Source organism: Arachis ipaensis, chromosome B6, assembly GCF_059453495.1.
Source record: "Arachis ipaensis isolate K30076 ecotype BB chromosome B6, ASM5945349v1, whole genome shotgun sequence".
Lineage (NCBI taxonomy): Eukaryota > Viridiplantae > Streptophyta > Magnoliopsida > Fabales > Fabaceae > Arachis > Arachis ipaensis.
In genome coordinates, this window is record NC_142441.1 from 10,600,277 (window position 1) to 10,618,877 (window position 18,601).

At 30.7% G+C, this 18,601-nt stretch overlaps 1 protein-coding gene across 1 annotated transcript; it reads left to right on the plus strand.

The window, feature by feature from the left end:
- The first annotated feature begins 8,630 nt into the window (after window positions 1–8,630).
- Window positions 8,631–10,696, plus strand: LOC107646049 (galactinol synthase 1). Its single transcript, XM_016350240.3, has 3 exons — window positions 8,631–9,338; window positions 9,435–9,890; window positions 9,996–10,696. Exons 1-3 carry the CDS (start codon window positions 9,000–9,002, stop codon window positions 10,203–10,205), a joined length of 1,005 nt encoding a protein of 334 aa, XP_016205726.1. The 5' UTR covers window positions 8,631–8,999; the 3' UTR covers window positions 10,206–10,696.
- Window positions 10,697–18,601: the final 7,905 nt, after the last annotated feature.

Sequence of the window (18,601 nt, forward strand, 5' to 3'; positions counted from 1 at the left end):
GCCTTCTTAGGGAGGAAATCTATGTTGAGTCCGACCTCTTCTGAAGAGGTCGGTGGATAACAAAGGCCAATCTTTAGATTGGCATTTTGGTGTATTTGGACCTGAGCCATAGTGTTGGGGCAGGTAGGAACAGTGCCCCTACTCGAGTCCGATCTCTTTTGCTTATGAGATCGGACTCGAGTATTGAACTTGGGTCTGTAGCCGACGTGATTTTTAAAACTGACGTGATTTTAAATTTCTTAACCGTCAAGTATAATCAAACGTCACATCCGTTGGGGTTTTCGCATTTACACATGGGAGCAGTTACATTGGTAACGACGCGTTTCTTTAATGATCGCGTCAATTTACCCTTATGCCCCTGACGTGTTATAAATACTTTTCCCTCTCTTTAAACGACTTATTTTTGCCAAGTCTTTTTTCTAGAACTGATTTGTACAACTCGTTCTTTCCGAGTTATTTAAGGCTTGTAGGCTCTGTATGATTGGTTTTAGCACATCTTGCTTAACCAAAGAATATTTCTTGTCCTAGTTTTGTATAACTGGTTCAGTTTGAGTTGTTTTGAGGATACATGACTTGTTTTAATACAAATCACCTTTCTGAAACTTATTCCGATTTCTTACGACTTGTTTTGATACAAATCATTTATTTCAAAACTCGTAATTATTTCTGAGTATAACCTCATCTAGCTCGTTTGATGCGAGTAGTTTTAAGGTCTTACGATTTGTTTCATTTCAAATCGTTTAATTAAAACGTGGCTATTTCTTGATCTAATTTCATACAACTCATTTAAATTCGAGCTGTTTTTAGGACTTCACACCTTGTTTCAAGTACAACTTGTTTATTTTGAGTCCTTTTAAAGTATCAGATCATCTTTATAACCATCGGACTTCGTTGCTTTATCCATTGTGCCCCTGCTCGAGGTTGAGCTTTATGAAGTCGGACTCGAGTAGTCAAGCAGAAAGGATTTTCGAATGAAGCCTTTCAATGATTTGTTCAACTCGTTCATTCCGAGTTAGGTGACTTGTTTTTTATACAAGTAACTCTTTTGAAGCACAACTAGTTATATATCAAGTTGTTTTGCGCGATTTGTTTTAATACAAATTGCTTAAATCATATGGTTATTTTTTACTCGATTTTGTTCAACTCATGAGCTTGAGTTGTTTTAAATCATCAAGCTGTATTATAACCATTGGACACCAATTTGTACCTCGTCGCTTTATCCGAGCGACCATTGATAAGGTCAGCTCGTGATTTTTGCATTTTGTCGAGCATAAATTGGCGCCTTAGGTGAAGGGATTATATGCTTATTCCCTCCCCTTTCTAGTTTTTACAAGGTTGTCATCCTTGCATATGATACAACTCGTTTTACCCAAGTCGTTTTAGAGGATAGTTTTTACGTTTCGATTTTGTTCAAAATCGTTTGCAATCCTTTCTTTCCTTTTTAACTCGTTTCTATACGAGTCATTTGGTTAAAGGATTTTTGTTTTGATTTTACTTTAGTGATTCATTTTGATACAAATCACTTTTTAATGCTTTGCTTTAATGATTTGTTTTGATACAAATCACTTTTAAAGCTTTGCTTTTAAATAAAAACGACTTGTGCTTGACACAATTTCGTTGAAAATATGGTTGACTGGCACAACTTGTTTAATCCGAGTTGTCCTTATGTTGTTGTGAATGCTAGAACAAGTTTTCTTTGAACAACTTGTTTTTGTGAAATTGTTCCATTTTATACGACTAGGTCGTTTATTTTTAGAACTTGTAGAGATGAGATCGTGGGCTTGAGATTTTGTACGATTCATTTGTTACCCATGTGGGTCGAGTTGTTAAATCGTATTTATACCTTGAGGGGTATATTTAGTTAAGTTACTTTTGCGACTTGTTCTAAACACAACTTTTTCAACCCGTTTAGCCTGAGCTGTTTCGAGGTATTTTCTTTCCAATTTGCGTATGTAACTTCTTTCCACCAATTGGTTCCTCGTCGCTTCATCCAGGAGATTTCTATATGATCGGCCCGTGATTTTCGCGGTTTATCGAGCTTCTATTGGTGTGTGTTAATTGTAGAAAATCAATTTTCATAAGGAATTGTTTTATCTCCTTATGTTGGAGGTGTGTCGCGACCTGGGTAGTTCGTCACCTTTGAGGTCGGACACTTTGTAGTAGCCATTTTCTAAGATTTCAGTAATCTTGTAGGGTCTTATCCAGTTTGCTGTCAGTTTTTCTTCGCCCGACCTCTGTAACCTGATATTATGTCTTATCAGGATGAGGTCATTTATGGCGAATCTTGTAGCCATCTTTTGTCTCAAAATCTCTTTTCTTATCCGATTTTGCTCTCGAATTTCTGAAAGGAGGTTGAGTTTGGTTTTCCTTTATTTATATCAATGGGAATTATGGCTTCTGTGCCATATGCATGAATAGTACCCCTACTCGAGGTCGAGCTTCATGAAGTCAGATTCGAGCATTTAGTCATGTCATTCTTGAATCTTACTATTTGTTGCTATGTGATTTTTACAAGTTATTTTGGACTCTCTTTCTGGAAAGTCGGATAACTTGTTTTATACTTGTTGTGTCAACCTAGTAAGGGGTCGAATACTTATCTCTTGGCTTGAGGAGGCATTCTTACAAATCACTATCCTTTTTCAATTTGTTTTAAACAAATTGTTGTGAGGTTGGGTTTACATTTTCTTTGTGTTGATGTTTGATTATCATCACGCTTTCCTCAAATTATTTTTGCGATTCGTTTTAAGTTTGCCCCCTTGCCAGCTTGTTTTAATACAAGTGGCTTAATGAGGTCGGACTACAATTTGTATTTATAACTTCTTACACCACTTTAGATCTTGTCACTTCAAGTCAGAAAAAAGTGTGCATTAGGAAGTAAGGTTCGCTTTCTAGCTGTAGTATCCCTTTTGTTGTAGACATGGCACAATCTAGGTAGATTGTTTTTGAGAAAATTGGATATGTTGTAGTAGTTTTTTTCCAAGTCTTAAGTGACTTTGTTGGGATCTTTTCATTTTGGTGTTCACATTTCTTCGTCCGATTTTGGCCCGATGTCATTTTGGATCAAGACGAGGTTGCCAGTTGAGAAATTTTTTTGTATGATCTCTTTATGGCCATTTATACTTGGGAGCTGGCTCTTGAAGTCATACCTTGAGAAAGAGGTCGAACTTTTCTTTGTAAGCTCTTAAAGAGATCGGATTTTTATTTGTAGACTTGAATCCTCAGAAGAGGTCAGATTATCTTCGTAAGCTTGGATCCTTAGAAGGTGTCAGATTTTTCTTTTTAAGCTTTGGAAAGAGGTCAAATTTTTTTTCTAAGCTTGGAGGTTTTCGACCTCATTGTAGACTCTGATCTTTAAAAGAAGTCGGAATTTTTTTCTGGTAATCTTCGAGGTTTTCGACCTCATTGTAGACTTGATTATGAAAGAGGTCGGATTTTTTCACAAACTCCAAAAAGAGGTCGAATTTTTTCTTTGTCAGATCTAAAAGAAGTCGAATTTTTCTTTATCAGCTTGGAGGTTTTTGACCTCATTGTAGAGTTTGACTTTTAAAAGAGTTCAGACTTTTCTGTATGAGCTCTGAAAGAGGTCAGAATATCCTTTGTAAGCTTGGAACTTTTCGACCTCATTGAAGAGTCTAACCTTTAAAAGAGGTCGGACTTTTCTCTGTGAGGTCGGAATTTGTACAATATTTCCCGATCTGAAGACTTGTTTGAAATTGCTGAGATGGCTATATGGATCAGTAGGTCTATCATAGGAATCTACGTTGGGATGTTGGAAATTTCTTGGAACCTTTGCACGCATGACCTCTTTAGAGAAAAGATCGTCTCCTCCAATGAAGACTAAGTCTTTGTCATCCTGACTTTCTTTTTTCCTTGGCTTGGATTCTAGTTTTCTTGGTTTATCTTTAATCTCTCTTTTGTTGTGAAGCTCTTTTCGGAGTTGGCTCTCGATTCTCTTCGTCATTCTAACCCGTTAAGGGATCTCCAATTTTTTTTGTAGATTCTGCCATTAAGTCTTTAATCAGACTAGTTGCTTCTTTTGCTGGAGTAGTAGGACTTTTGTTTATTCTCTTTTTTTTTTCACGTATCTTCTTTTGCCAATTGAATTTTCTGAGTTGAAAATTCTTTTATTCAGTTGGCTTTCGAGTTCGTCTTGGTTTGCTTTCTACAATGACCTTGGGACGGTGCTTTCTTCTCCTTTGTTTTGGTTGTGGTGTGCTTTCTTTCTAAATTTCATCCATCTTGATTGGTGTGCAAACAACATCAAATTCTACCACATGATTATTTCTTTCTATATTCATTGGCAGTGATGTAATTTGTGAGCAACCAACGAAGGATGTGCCATGAAAATTTTTCGTGTTATTTATGGCTCTGTTGTAATTGATATGTGAATCCAATGAAGAAAAAATTGGATTCATCAATCCATTGTCGGATTGGGTTGCATTCAAATTGGCTGATGCCGTATTTTTTAGCATAAATTGGGAAGAAAGATTTCATTATTTTTTATCAATAATATTTTCCATTCCTTCTTCAATTACTGACCAATATGAGACATTTTATTTATTGATAAAACCTATGTATTTGAAACATACAAGTGCTCCATTACCATGAGTGGGTATCATGATTCTTTCCGAGGTTGTAAGTCGGCACAGATGTCATTGTCCATTCTTTTCCACGAAGAGATTGTGATCAGTCACGTACCATTTTCTCCCTCTTTTTTCTTTTTTTTTTTTTTTGAAAACGGTGACGAATTTGCAGTTTCCAATCCACCATGGTTGGTGTCTATGAGTGCATTATCTTTGTTTCTACCGTTTGATATATTTAATCCAATTTAACTGTGGAAGTAGAATCATCATCCCTATTTGATATCCTCTGCCCATTGGGAGAAATTTTTACAGATTTCTGGTATCCATAGAAATTGTATTCCAGCTTTTTTTTAACATGCTTGCATCTAATTCATGTCGAGTGGTTGTCTGACTATCTTGTTGATCATTTGCCATTATCAAGGGTTGAGCTCCAGGTCCCCGGCAACGGTGCCAATGTTCCGGGGCTTACCTAAAACCGGATGGTGGTTGGGCTTGTTTGTGAGGCCCAAGCACTAGAGGAGGGTGGTCTCCGACTTGGTTTACGTCTGGGAGCCGCCGTTCGAGTTGTGTATGTGAAAGAATGGGGGTGGTACCTGCAAAGACACTCCGATGCCTAAGTCAGCATGGGGTTAAGCAGGTTTAGAATGCATTGGAAGAGATACCTGAGGGGTGTCAGTGTATTTATAGTGGTGATCCAATAACCACCGTTGGAGTAGTTCCACTTCTGAAGGTGGATAACCGTCCATTTATCTTAGGATTGTTGAGATGTGGCTTCTAGAAGTGGGTTGAGAGATTTTAGGGGCAGTTACTTACTTGAATAAGTGCTATCTGCCAGCTATCCCTTGAGCCCGACTTCTTAGGGAGGAAATCTGTGTTGAGTCCGACCTCTTCTGAAGAGGTCGGTGGATAACGAAGACCAATCTTTGGATTGGGTCTTTTGGTGTATTTGGACTTGGGTCATAGTGTTGGGTCAGGATAGAAACAATAACTATATATCACATTCATTATTTTAACTTTTTAAGTATCTAACCTTTTTTTTGGGTTAGTGACTTTTTAAGTGTCTTGTCAGTACGGCGGCGTTTGGTTATGAAAACGCACAAGACAAGACATTGAGAACAAAATATAAATGACAGAGATACAAAAATTAGTATTTTTGTATTTTGTTTAATGATAAACTAAAATAGATTATAAAAGTCTAATTTATTCTCATTTTTTAATTTAAAAATTTAGAAAGAAAAATATAATAATAAAAGTATAATTATGAAAAATTAATAAGTAATAAAAAAATAAATTGTATTCTTCATTAATATCTCAATATCCTTTCTATCAAGATATAGACACAAAATACATTAATTTAATATCTTTAGATATATTCATATCTCATCTACTAAATATAATTTTGTGTTTTTATGTCTTTAATATCCTGCCCTTAAAAATAAATACAACTTAAGGGATTTTCTTTTTTTAACAGTTTTATCAGAAGAGGTAGAGTTTAAATAATTAGAGATGCGGGTTTATCCTTATATTCATACTAATTATGTGTTTAATTTAAGGCCCACTTCGGGAAAGGTCCATATAATTCAGAAGTCAGGCAATATATATAGGCCATTTTTGTTAAAGCAATTCCCAGAATGAACCCAAAAAAAAGACGCAATCAACAGATATTATTGCCGTGTAAGCCTTTAGTATAATTCTAACCCAAAAGAAAAAAGGAAAAAAAATCTTTAGCGCAATTGATACATAAGGTGACTTTTATCCTTGTCCAAAAAAGAAAAACTGACTTTTGTTAAAATCACAAGTTCGAATTTCGTTCTGTTAAAAAAAAAAAAAAAAGTTCCAATTTCGTTCTGACGGAAAAATTTTGCTCTTAGATATTCCCATTTTTTATATGGAATCGCAAATAATTTTTATCCTAATATTTTTATGAAATGTACTTAAATCACAAGAATATATATAATTAGAAGTTGATAGTTAAAAATCGTTAAATAATAATTTGACTAAATTTTTATTTAACAATTTTTAATTATTAATTTTATGTAAAATTTACTGCATATGAATTTTTATAGTTAGATAAAAAAAACCATGGTAAGATAACATTAAACGGATTAATTAGGGGCACTTAAGATGAACTCGAAGCTCACAGAGGCCATGGCAAGAAATAACCCTAAGCGTGCTTAGTGCTTCCACATAATAGCGTCATTTTCAATATTCTTTTTATGCAATTAGAAATAAGGAGTATGCCCAAAGTGACATAGATAGCATACAGTGCTTATTAAAGAACGAATGGTCTCAAATTTTGTACAAGGTTATATCATACGATAGTCCTCAAAGAGTGTGCGTGAGCTAGAATGTTCAAGATTGGAGTCCACGTGGCTACTCCTGACACTCAAAAACTTGATGATGTCAGATCATGACATGGCACACCAACTTGACCCTGGCAACCACAAATTTGATGCTACTACTATTACTATAAAGTGAATATTATAATGAAAATGGTAAAAATATTTTTTTACGAAGATGTTTTGGTTAAAAGTGTGGTTTATTTATTTAGCTACACTTTAAATAAAAATAATATTTTTATAAATATTAAAATCTAACCATACAATCTATCATCTAAAAATAAAAAAAAAAATATATTCACATAAAAATAATTATAAAATTTTCACTGTAGTATCCACCTTACTATAATATTATAGTTGATGTTTTATATATCCATTTGTAGCCATTTATATTTTATTTTGATTTGTGCACTCCGTTGTGTACTCTCGTCTAAATTCATTGTTCTACTTCTATCACACTATCTTGTACTGACTTCCTTCAATGTTCCAGTGACTTCACAATTTAGATAATTACGGAAATGATTACAAGAAGAATAATCAAGTATTTCTAAGATATAATATATCAAAATTGTCCAAGATTTGGAAATAATATCTTTAGTTGATATGAAACTCTAATAGAATGCATGTGCAATTTATTTGTGTTTTATGTATTATTTATGACTATCATTATTTAAATTGTTTTGCTCATAACTATTTTTAAAATAATGGGCAAGAATACTTTCTAGTTTCTACAGATAATGTGGGTCAATTCTTCAATTTTTTTATACATTAAAAAAATAATATATAGATGACAAAAATAATCACTAAATTAAATATTTTGTATTATGTATATTTTAAACATATTATTTTTTATATATATTTTAATTAAATAATCAAATTGTAGCAATCAATAATCAAACTTATTTATATTAATATAATAAAAAAAATTACAAGATACTAAATAGAAATTTATATATGTGATAATTGATTTATAGTTAAATTTTAATATTTTTTTTACCAAAGACAAGGAGATTCAAATCCACGATTTTTAGATAAATATGAGGAAATTATGTCGTTTAAGCTATAACTTGTTAGCTAATTAAATTTTAATATACACATTATATAATTAGTATATTTAATATATTAATCATTAGAGAAAGTTTAGGAGGTTAGTATTTTTATTAAAATTTGGTCAGCATTTAACTAGGAAAATAAAAGTGAGTAATTTTATATTATTATATATAATCTTACACCATTAAAAATACTAATAATGACTAATTAATGACATTATTAAAAAAATTAATAATAACTAATTGATAATTACAAATTACAAAATTTGGTATCCCCTAATACTCCAATAATCATTATGCATATATTAAAAGAAAACGTTTAGGGAGCAGCAACTTTATTAAATTCTGACCAGCATGTAACCAGCAAAGAAAAGTGAGCTATTGGATGAAATCCCACACCAATCTCACACCATTAAAACTATTATTAATGATTATTTGATGACTACAAATCACAAAAATTACTGGCCTTAACATTCCTCGTATTAAAATTAACAACACATATATCCTAAATACATTGATTTAGTATTAATTTTTTTTAAATATAGCAATTTCTATAAAGCATTCTAAAAAAAACTATTATTGAAAAGATTTTCCTTTTTTATATTCTTAAACGATATCCTTTGAAATCCTTATTTGAATCTGTTTGCTTGATATTCGGTGAATGGCAAAAATTAGAGTTTACTGCATAAGAATCTGCATTGAATATTGGGATCCCCAGGCAATTCTAGCGCTTTCCACCCACGGGTTGCCCTTTCCAGAAACTTCCCATAACGTACCCTTCACCGTCAGATCACTTTCCTGTAACACGTGGACGAACCAGATCACAGGATCGTCCAAAATTGCATGATCAAACAAACACGAATAAAAATACCCCCACCTCCTCCTCCTTCCTTTCTTTATATATACACACACACATATAGCAATAACCGCGCTCTATTGTCGAGAATCACCAACATAGCATTCAGTAAAACAATCACGCTACCAAACAAAGCCTAATTCCCTTCCTTTCTTTTTCTTCACCATCAACTATGGCACCTCCTGAGCTTGTTCCAACCGCCGCTGCTGCTTCCGCCTTCACCGCGAAAACTGCCACCACACTCCCCAGGCGAGCCTACGTCACTTTCCTCGCCGGAAATGGTGACTACGTCAAAGGTGTTGTTGGACTGGCCAAAGGCCTCCGCAAGGTCAAGTCAGCTTACCCTCTGGTGGTGGCGATCCTCCCCGACGTGCCGGAGGAGCACCGTCAGATACTTGAGTCACAAGGTTGTATAGTTCGCGAGATCGAACCGGTTTACCCTCCTGAGAACCAGACTCAGTTCGCCATGGCCTATTATGTCATCAACTACTCCAAGCTCCGTATCTGGGAGGTATGTAAGGGAAATGTTCGCTTATTGTTTTTTGTCATATAATAATTTAGTTGTGTATCATTTTTTTTTTACGAAAACCTCTTTGTTATGGTGTAGTTTGTGGAGTACAGTAAGATGATATACTTGGATGGAGACATTGAGGTATATGAGAACATAGATCACTTGTTTGATCTTCCAGATGGAAAGTTCTACGCTGTAATGGATTGCTTCTGCGAGAAGACATGGAGTCACAGCCCTCAATACAAGATCGGTTACTGCCAGCAGTGCCCTGACAAGGTGCAATGGCCTGAAGAGTTGGGTCAACCACCGTCCCTGTACTTCAACGCTGGCATGTTCGTGTTTGAGCCATCCATGGAAACTTACCACGACCTTCTCAGAAAACTCCAGATCACACCTCCTACTCCCTTTGCGGAGCAGGATTTCCTCAACATGTATTTCAAGGACATTTACCAGCCCATTCCCTTGGTTTATAACCTTGTTCTCGCCATGCTCTGGCGCCACCCTGAAAATGTTGACCTTGATAAAGTCAAAGTTGTTCACTACTGTGCAGCGGTATGTTGTATTAACTCATTCAACTTCAATTCGTTTAACTGTTATTAACAGTGAAATATTGGTTGATTGAATTATTGATTAAAGATGGTGGGGTTATGTATTCAGGGATCCAAACCATGGAGGTATACGGGAAAGGAAGAAAATATGCAGAGGGAGGACATAAAGATGTTGGTGAAGAAATGGTGGGATGTCTATTATGATGCATCCCTTGATTACAAGAAACCGCCGCTATCCAGTGACGAAGCTGATCCATTCGTGCATGTACTTTCTGAGGCTGCCGAAGTTCACTATGTCGCTTCGGCCTCAGCTGCTTAGATTCAACCTCAACAAAATACTCAAAATTTCAGAAAAAAGAAAAAAAAAGAGTGGATTAGAGTTATAGACAGAAGAGTAGGTGCAACAAGTAATTTTATTGCTATACTTTGCGGTCAAAAGAAGGGAGGTTCCTTTTCTCAACATGGACAAGTTGAACCGTCGCTATGCTGATTGCAATCATGGTTATTACTTGATTAGTTGATTAAGAGGAAGCCCTCAACCAGTTTATATTTTTGCGGTTATTTTCCCCTTTTTTGTGTGGGTTTGTTGGGTTGGTTATCTAGGATCAAGGGTCTGTTTATATTGGCGTGGCTTTAATTTGGTCGTTATTTTCATCCAATATTATTAACTATAAATACTATAAATTGTAAATTGTGTTGTGGGTTTGTGGTTTTTCTTTTTTTTCTTTTTCATTGGATTTTGCTATTGTAATATTTGAAGGCAATTTCCTAATGAAAAGAAAAACTTTCAATGGAATTACCTCATGCATAGCTCTCATGTCTTTTTCTATTGTGAAGTAGTATGTTGTTTTCTACTTTAAGTGGGTCAAAATTCTAAGATGTGGATTATTATTAGTTGGCAAATAAATTTGTTGCGCGATCCATGTTCCTCCCTAGAAGGTGGAACTAGAAATTGACAAATGAAATGAAATTACCCTTCCTCTGATCTGTCCTCAATGATCCTCATATTGAAGCAAAATGTTTGATGAAACTAGTTGTTCTAAAACGTGTTCTAATGTTTCATTTTCACTTTCCGCTGCTATAAAATGTGAAGTTCCAATGATTTTGAATATGTAGATTTGTCTCAATTTCGGTCGCTATCAATGATGTCAACATTGATTTATAAACATAGAAAGGTTAATTATTAGGATTTTGGAATTTATTTAAGTTCTTGGTTTCAAATTCTATTTCGGAATAATATAGTAAGATTAATCTTCCGTACAAGCTTTTTTACTGTATAAGTTATATAAGTTCTGAAAATTCCTAATCCCTAAAACGTGTCTCTTATTGCATGTATGTTTCACGCGCCTCTTTAACAAATTTTTCAATCAATCAATGCGTAAATATATAACTTCTTTTTTCGAAAGGATTTCGTTTTCTTTTTTGATTTCCTTCTACATTTTCTTGTCTTTTCTCTTCTATCTCTTTTGTGCGTTTCTCTTTCCTTTCTCCTTCGCCGTTTACGTAAGTTTTTCTTTTTGTTCTCTTTCTTCATTTTTCTAGTTTTTCATTGTTTCTGAAATTAAGTTCTGAAATCGTTTTGAAGATAATGGATGATTCAACTTCAGATTATCAGCTGAATCAGAGCAAAGTGGATTTTGAATTTGAATCCAATGAAGTTCCTGAGGTGTAGTTTAATTCTAGTTAATAACTGAATTTGAATTTGAATCCAGTTAGTAGTTTATAATTGTGTAGTTGAATAATGCGTGAACCTTGTCTGTGAAATTTGCTGTTTATTATTCCTTGTTTGAATTGAATCTAATGTACTAGTTCTGATGAATTTTCTGCATTTTATATCAGATGTTCGGGTGTAAATAAGGAATATTTGGGTGTATTTTAGGAAAGTTTGGGTGTATTTACAGTTTATGACTTTTCATCTAATTGAGGGTGAATTGTCTTATTCTTTTAGTTGAATTATTTTAGTTTCTATTTAATGATGATTTATGAATCTGATTTTTGTTATTTTTTATGATGGTTTTATAGTTCTATTTGCATTCTATACTTTATGCTTGTTTTAATGTGGTGTATTTTTGGTATATTTTGCAGCCCCTTTATGGTATTGATGAGCAGTTTGTTCTCCACATACAAACGTTTTTCTCATACAAGTCTTTACAAGTCTTCTCCTTCTTTTATTGTTTTGAATCCAATCAAGTGGCTAATGTGTGATTCAATTCAGAAGAAAAAGATGTATCATTAAAGGAAACATTTTTCTGTACAAAAATGATATTTATACACTAAAATCAGCTACTAAAATCAGTCACCAATGTATTTATGTATAAATACATGTGTAGTTTAATTCATTTTCAATGTATATTTGTATTCCAGTATGTATTTTATACTGGTGGCTAATTTTAGTGTATACGTAGCACAATTCATTTCTGTATTTACACCAAATTTGGGTGTAATACGAAGATATTTAGATGTATTTTAAGGAATTTTGGGTGTAGTTTTATTCTGATAAGTTCTGCATAGTTTAGAAATTTTTCTCTTCCTCCTCCTCATCTTCTGGTGCTTCTTTTTTTCTTCATCATCATCACCATCTTCTTCTTTATTTCTTATTCATCTTTTCCTTTTTGTTTTACCTTTTCAAGTGTCTTCTTGTTTTACTCTCTTAACAAAAATAGAAACAAAAAATCAAACAAAGAAGAAGAAGAAGAAGAAGAAGAAGAAGAAGAAGAAGAAACACATAATGCTCCAAAATTATTTGGAAAAGGATGAACTTACATTCATTTAACTAAAAAAAAAAAATAAGGAAAAGAAGAAGAAAAAAATACAGCATTAGAGGAAATATTTTTCTGTACAAAAATACTATTTGTATACTAAAATCAACCACTAAAATCAGGCACCAATGTATTTGTGTATAAATACATGTGTGGTTTAATTTATTTTCAATGTATATTTGTATTCCAATATGTATTTTATACTGATGGCTGACTTTGGTGGCTGATTTTAGTGTACACGTAGCATAACTCATTTCTGTATTTGCAGTAAATTTGGGTGTAAAACGAAAATATTTGGGTGTAATACGAAGATATTTGGGTGTATTTTAAGAAATTTTGGATGTATTTTTATTCTGATAAGTTTTGCATAATTCAGAACTCTTCATCTTCCTCCTCTTCATCTTCTGCTGTTCTTCTTCATCTTCTTATTTCATATTCTCATAATTCTTTTTTGGAAGAAAAAATCAAACAAAGAATAAAAAAATACATAATGTTGCAAAATCAAAAGAAGAATGAGGAGAAACACGATGATGAAGATGAAACACGCAAAGAAAAAGGAGGAGAAACACAAAGAAAAAAAAAGAAGAAGAAAGAAAAGGAGGAGGAGGAGGAGAAACGCGAAGAAAAAATGACAGTTATGATTTTCATCGAGGAAGAAGAAGAAGAGTCGTTCTTAATAGTGAGGGAACGCTTTGGAAACGTGATGCACGTGTTAACACGCTTTTGTGGGTGAGCGTAGCTTCTGTTGGGTTTGGCCCAACTTGTAAAACTTGTAAACTAAAAAGACTTGTATATGTAGTATGACTGAATATAATAACCTAACCACAAAAACTTTGCTAGTTTGCTTAGCTTTTACATGCACTTTCTTTTCCCACCTTTTTAAGGCGTCTCGCAATTTTCTTTTTTCCACCAACCATGGAATATTGGAATCAACCTCACTAATATCTCAAGTATTATTGAAACATAGATTTTCTAAAAAAAATAATACTATGTTTAAAGAAATTAAAAATGTACAAAACAAAAACTCTAACAAAATAAAACATTGAGTAACAAAACAAATAATTCTCTTTGTTATATATTTTGTACCACTTGAATATATTCAAAAATATCTAGTCAATTTTATCGATACTTCAAATTTTTATTAAAGTGTGAAATTTTTTTAAAAGAATGATACTATATTCAAGAAAATTAAAGATTTATTCAACTTTACCAATTTAAATATGGGAATTCAATTTATTCAATCTCGCTGATACCTCAAATTTTATTAAAATATAGATTTTTTTCAAAAAAAATAATACTATATTTAAGGAAATTAAAGATGTATAAAATAAAGGGAATAACAAAGCAAACAATTCTGCATGTTGTTTTATGCTTCACACTACCTGAATATATTTAAGCATATTTGGTCCATAAAATTTAAGCATGGAAACTCTATTCATTCAATCTCACCAATTTAAGTAGGGAATTTTGATTCATTCAACTGATACCTCAAATTTTATTAAAATATTAGTTTTTTTTCAAGAGAATGATACTATATTCAAGGAAATTAAAGATGTAGAAAACAGAGAGAATGACAAAGAAAACAATTCTGTACGCTGTTGTATGTTTCACGCCGCTTGAATATATTTGAGCATATCTGGTCCATGGAATTTAAGTATGGGAATTCGATTATTCGACCTCACTGATACCTCAAGTTTTATTAAAATATAATTTTTTTTTGAAAAAACAATACTATACTTAAGGAAATTAAAGATGTATAAAACAGAGGGAATGACAAAGCAAATAATTCTACTTGCAGTTATATGCTTCACGTCATTTGAATATATTTGAGCATATTTAATCTATGGGATTTAAATATGGAAACTCGATTCATTCAACCTCACTGATACCTCAAGATTTATTAAAGGATGAAATTTTTTTAAAAGAATGATACTATATTAAAGAAAATTAAAGATGTACAAAACAGAAGGAGTGATACGTGCTTTAAATGTTCGTGATATGAAGAATTTAAGTATTATTTAAAAGATATTAATTTATATTTTTAGAATATTTTAATTTAATTTGATGCATTTTGATTTTGTTTATTTAATTATTAGATTGGCCTTATGTTTGTGGGTTTAGGATTTTCTATATTTTAACTTAATAAGAGGTTATAAATACCTCATAAACTAGGGTAGTCATATTATAGAATGCTTTAGAGGTTTGAAAACCCTTTTTGGTTTCTTGAAGAAACCATGGTGTGGACAATTGAGATTGAGGAGTCCCTGTCTTATTAAATCGGAGAATTGGGTAAAAAGTTGAGGAGTCTCTTCGATTCAATTCCCAAACTATGGCGTTGATAAGTTAGACCGAGGAGTCCCTTTCTTGTTTCGTCAAGAAATTAGATAGAAAGTATAGTGATTCTCTTTGTATTCAATTCCAGTCTATCTTTTTTTGTTTTTAATTCAATTACAATTTATTTTTTCTATTCAATTTCAATTCTTGTCTTGTTTATCTTTTATTTCTTTATCATTTGGTATCAGAGTTTAGGTATTAGATTAATTCTTATTAATTTATATTTGTTCTTCTTTTATCATAAAAAAAGTTCAATGTCTGTCGCGTCTTTTTTTATATTCTTGAGTTTTTGTTTTTCGTTTGTATTTTATTATTGTTAATTTTATTGTTTAAAAAAAAAGCATACAGTGCCAAAAAATGAAAAATATACAAAAAGAGAAAGAAAATAAGACAAAAAAATTATCTTTCTTGTAATTATTGTCCTCTTCATATACTATTTTTCCACGTACAAGATTTGAAGTCGATTTTTTTTAAGAGGGGGAGAATGATATGTGCTTCAAATGTTCGTGATATGAAGAGTTTTCAAGTGTTATTTAGAAGATATTAATTTATATTTTTAGAATGTTTTAATTTAATTTGATGTATTTTGATTTTGTTTATTTAATTACTAGATTGGGCCTTATGTTTGTGACTTTAGGATTTTCTATGTTTTAACCTAATAAGAGGTTATAAATACCTCATAAACTATGGTAGTGGTAATATAGAATAATTTAGAAGTTTGAAAACTCCTTTTTAGTTTCGCGATGAAACTATGGTGTGGACAATTGAGGTTGATGAGTCCCTCTCTTGTTGCATCGGAGAATTGGGCAGAAGGGATTGAGGAGTACCTTCGGTTCAATTATCAAACTATGGCGTTGATAAGTTAGATTGAGGAGTCTCTATCTTGTTACGTCATGAAATTGGGTAAATAATAGAGTGATTTTTTTGTACTCAATTTCAATCCATTTTTTTTTGTTTCTATTTCAATTACAATTTATTTTTTTTATTCAATTTAAGTTTTTATCTTGTTTATCCTTTTATTTCTTGATCAGGGGTGACACAACTCTACTCGCTATCATGCTTCAAGCTATTTGAATATATTTGAGCATATCTAGTTCATGGGATTTAAGTATGAAAATTCGATTCATTTAATCTCACCGATTTAAGTGTGAGAACTCATCGATTCGTTAAATTTCACTGATACCTCAAGTTTTATTAAAGTATAATTTTTTTAAGAAATGATACTATATTCAAGAAAGGTAAAGATGTACAAAATAAAAAAATAACAAAACAAACAATTCTACTTGCTGTCATATACTTCTAATCACTTGAATATATTTGAATATATCTTGTCCACTATATTTAATCATGGCCATTGAAACTCAATTCATTCAACTTCATCCATACATTAACTTTTATTAAAATATAGATTTATTTTTAAAGAATGATACTATATTTAAAAAAATTTAAGATGTACAAAATAGAAAGAATAGCAAAATAAATAATTCTACTTACTATTATATTTTTATGGCACTTGAATATATTTGAAAATATAATTGTATCTGACCCTTTAAATATATAATTAATTGGTAAATAATGTTGTTGATTTTGTTTAGGATGAAATAATGTCTCATTCTATCATCTTTGAACACATTTACACCAAGTCCGTTCAAACTCTTAAATCAGAATACTTGATATTTTTTATATTATATGTTATATATTTATATATATATTTTTTCGTAATATTTTTAGTTTAATAGAATAAAAAATAATTTATTATAAATTTAAATTTTATTTAAATATATATTTAATATTAGTCAATAAATTATTATATATATATAAAATAAAATTTAAAATTCTAATAAACTGATCACTAGTAACGTCCAAAGTTGATTTTATATTATGTACTATGTGAGATACAAACATACACACAGTGTGTGTATACATGATAGGCAACAATACAATGCAATTAATATATTCATGGCCTATTATTTTACAATAATAAAATGCTTAAGGGGGATAGAAACAATTTTACTCTCTTAGAAATTAAAGGAAGTTTTCAGCAATATAAAACTTCACGATAATCAACGAACTGCTTTTTTTTGTGGCAAGGAGCATTGATTTATTATATTTTGTAATATTCTGACTTACGTATGTGCATCATATATTTTTTTTTTGGTGACTGTATGTGCATCATATATAACGTATCAGATAAACTGACAAAAATATAAAATAACAAACATAATAAGATCACACGCTAACAAAAGTGTAAAATAACAGACATAATAAGATTACAAGCTACATAAAAAAATTTGCAGTAGTCCAAGATTGCACATGCTCTAAAATAATAAAAAAAATTAACAGACAAATTAAAAGTAGATTTAATTTGTTATCAGTTGATAATACAATAACACTACTACAAAAATAGAATTTAGCTACTAAATGCTAACTACCAATGTTAAATAATTATGATAAAAATAAATTAGCGTGTCTTTTATTTATCACAAAACATGATTATAATAGTTAAAATTTGATCTTTTAAATTTGAAATTTATACTCCTCTAATTCCATTTTTTTAGTACTCTCCTATCTTATGTTGACGAGTCATAACCGTCATGAATAAATTTTTTTAAATATTCAGATATTAACACAAATTTATGAAATTAAATCTAAAAATATAAAAAATAAATTTAGATAAAATAAAAAATTATAAAAATAATATTTTAATATTTGAATTAATTATAAAGATAAAATTTATTTAGTTAAAATAATATAATTTGGATAAATAATAAAAAATTAAATAAATTTTAAATAAAAAAAGTTTTCAATGAATCTATTACTAAAAATAAATTATTTTATTATTTGTTAGATTTAAAAAAATGAGAATAAGCTAAAAAAATTGTCTTTATTTACATAATTTAGTACTCACTACGTATTTTTGTGAGTACTTATTATATGCATAATTATCTTTTCAAATATTATTTTATGAAATTATAAATTAAATTTTTTATTTATATTATTATTTAATTGATATATACTATTAATTAGTTATTTTATCATTATTTTTAGTTATAAAAATTAATACTAATTAATTTTTGAGTAATTACTCACTTATGTAGAGCTCGTAATTTTATTAAATAATAAAAAAATTGATTTGTAAAATTTTTTATAACAATTTTATATGATAATTAATTTGTTTAATGAAATAAAATTTTAGTAACTTAGTAATTCAAATTTATTAAACATTAAATTTTTCAGTAAAAATATTTACATAATTAACTTAATGTATAATTTTTATTATATTATTTCGTGCATAATAAATAAATAATTAATGAATCATAAAGTGAAGAATTGTGAGGAGCATATATTTATTAAAGTGATTTTTTGATTATTTATTATTATTATAATAAAATTAAAGATAAAAATAATACAAACTAAAAAAAACTATATTATAGGAATTTGTTAATGGAAGTTTTAAAAAATTCCTGCAAATTTAAATTTGAAAATAAAATATTTTATTTTATTTTATTAAAAAATTTATTAGCGAAAATTTTAATTTTAAATAACAGGATTTTTAACATCCTTCAATTAAAAAAGATTCGCCAACACAATTTGGGAGCGCAAAATTATTTCTTCCCGCGAA

Excerpts from the sequence above, each read along its gene's own strand:
- LOC107646049 (XM_016350240.3), top strand. The coding sequence starts at position 9,000 with ATGGCACCTCCTGAGCTTGTTCCAACCGCCGCTGCTGCTTCCGCCTTC. Across the intron at positions 9,339-9,434 it reads CCAAGCTCCGTATCTGGGAG|TTTGTGGAGTACAGTAAGAT; the intron begins GTATGTAAGGGA and ends GTTATGGTGTAG. Across the intron at positions 9,891-9,995 it reads TTGTTCACTACTGTGCAGCG|GGATCCAAACCATGGAGGTA; the intron begins GTATGTTGTATT and ends TTATGTATTCAG.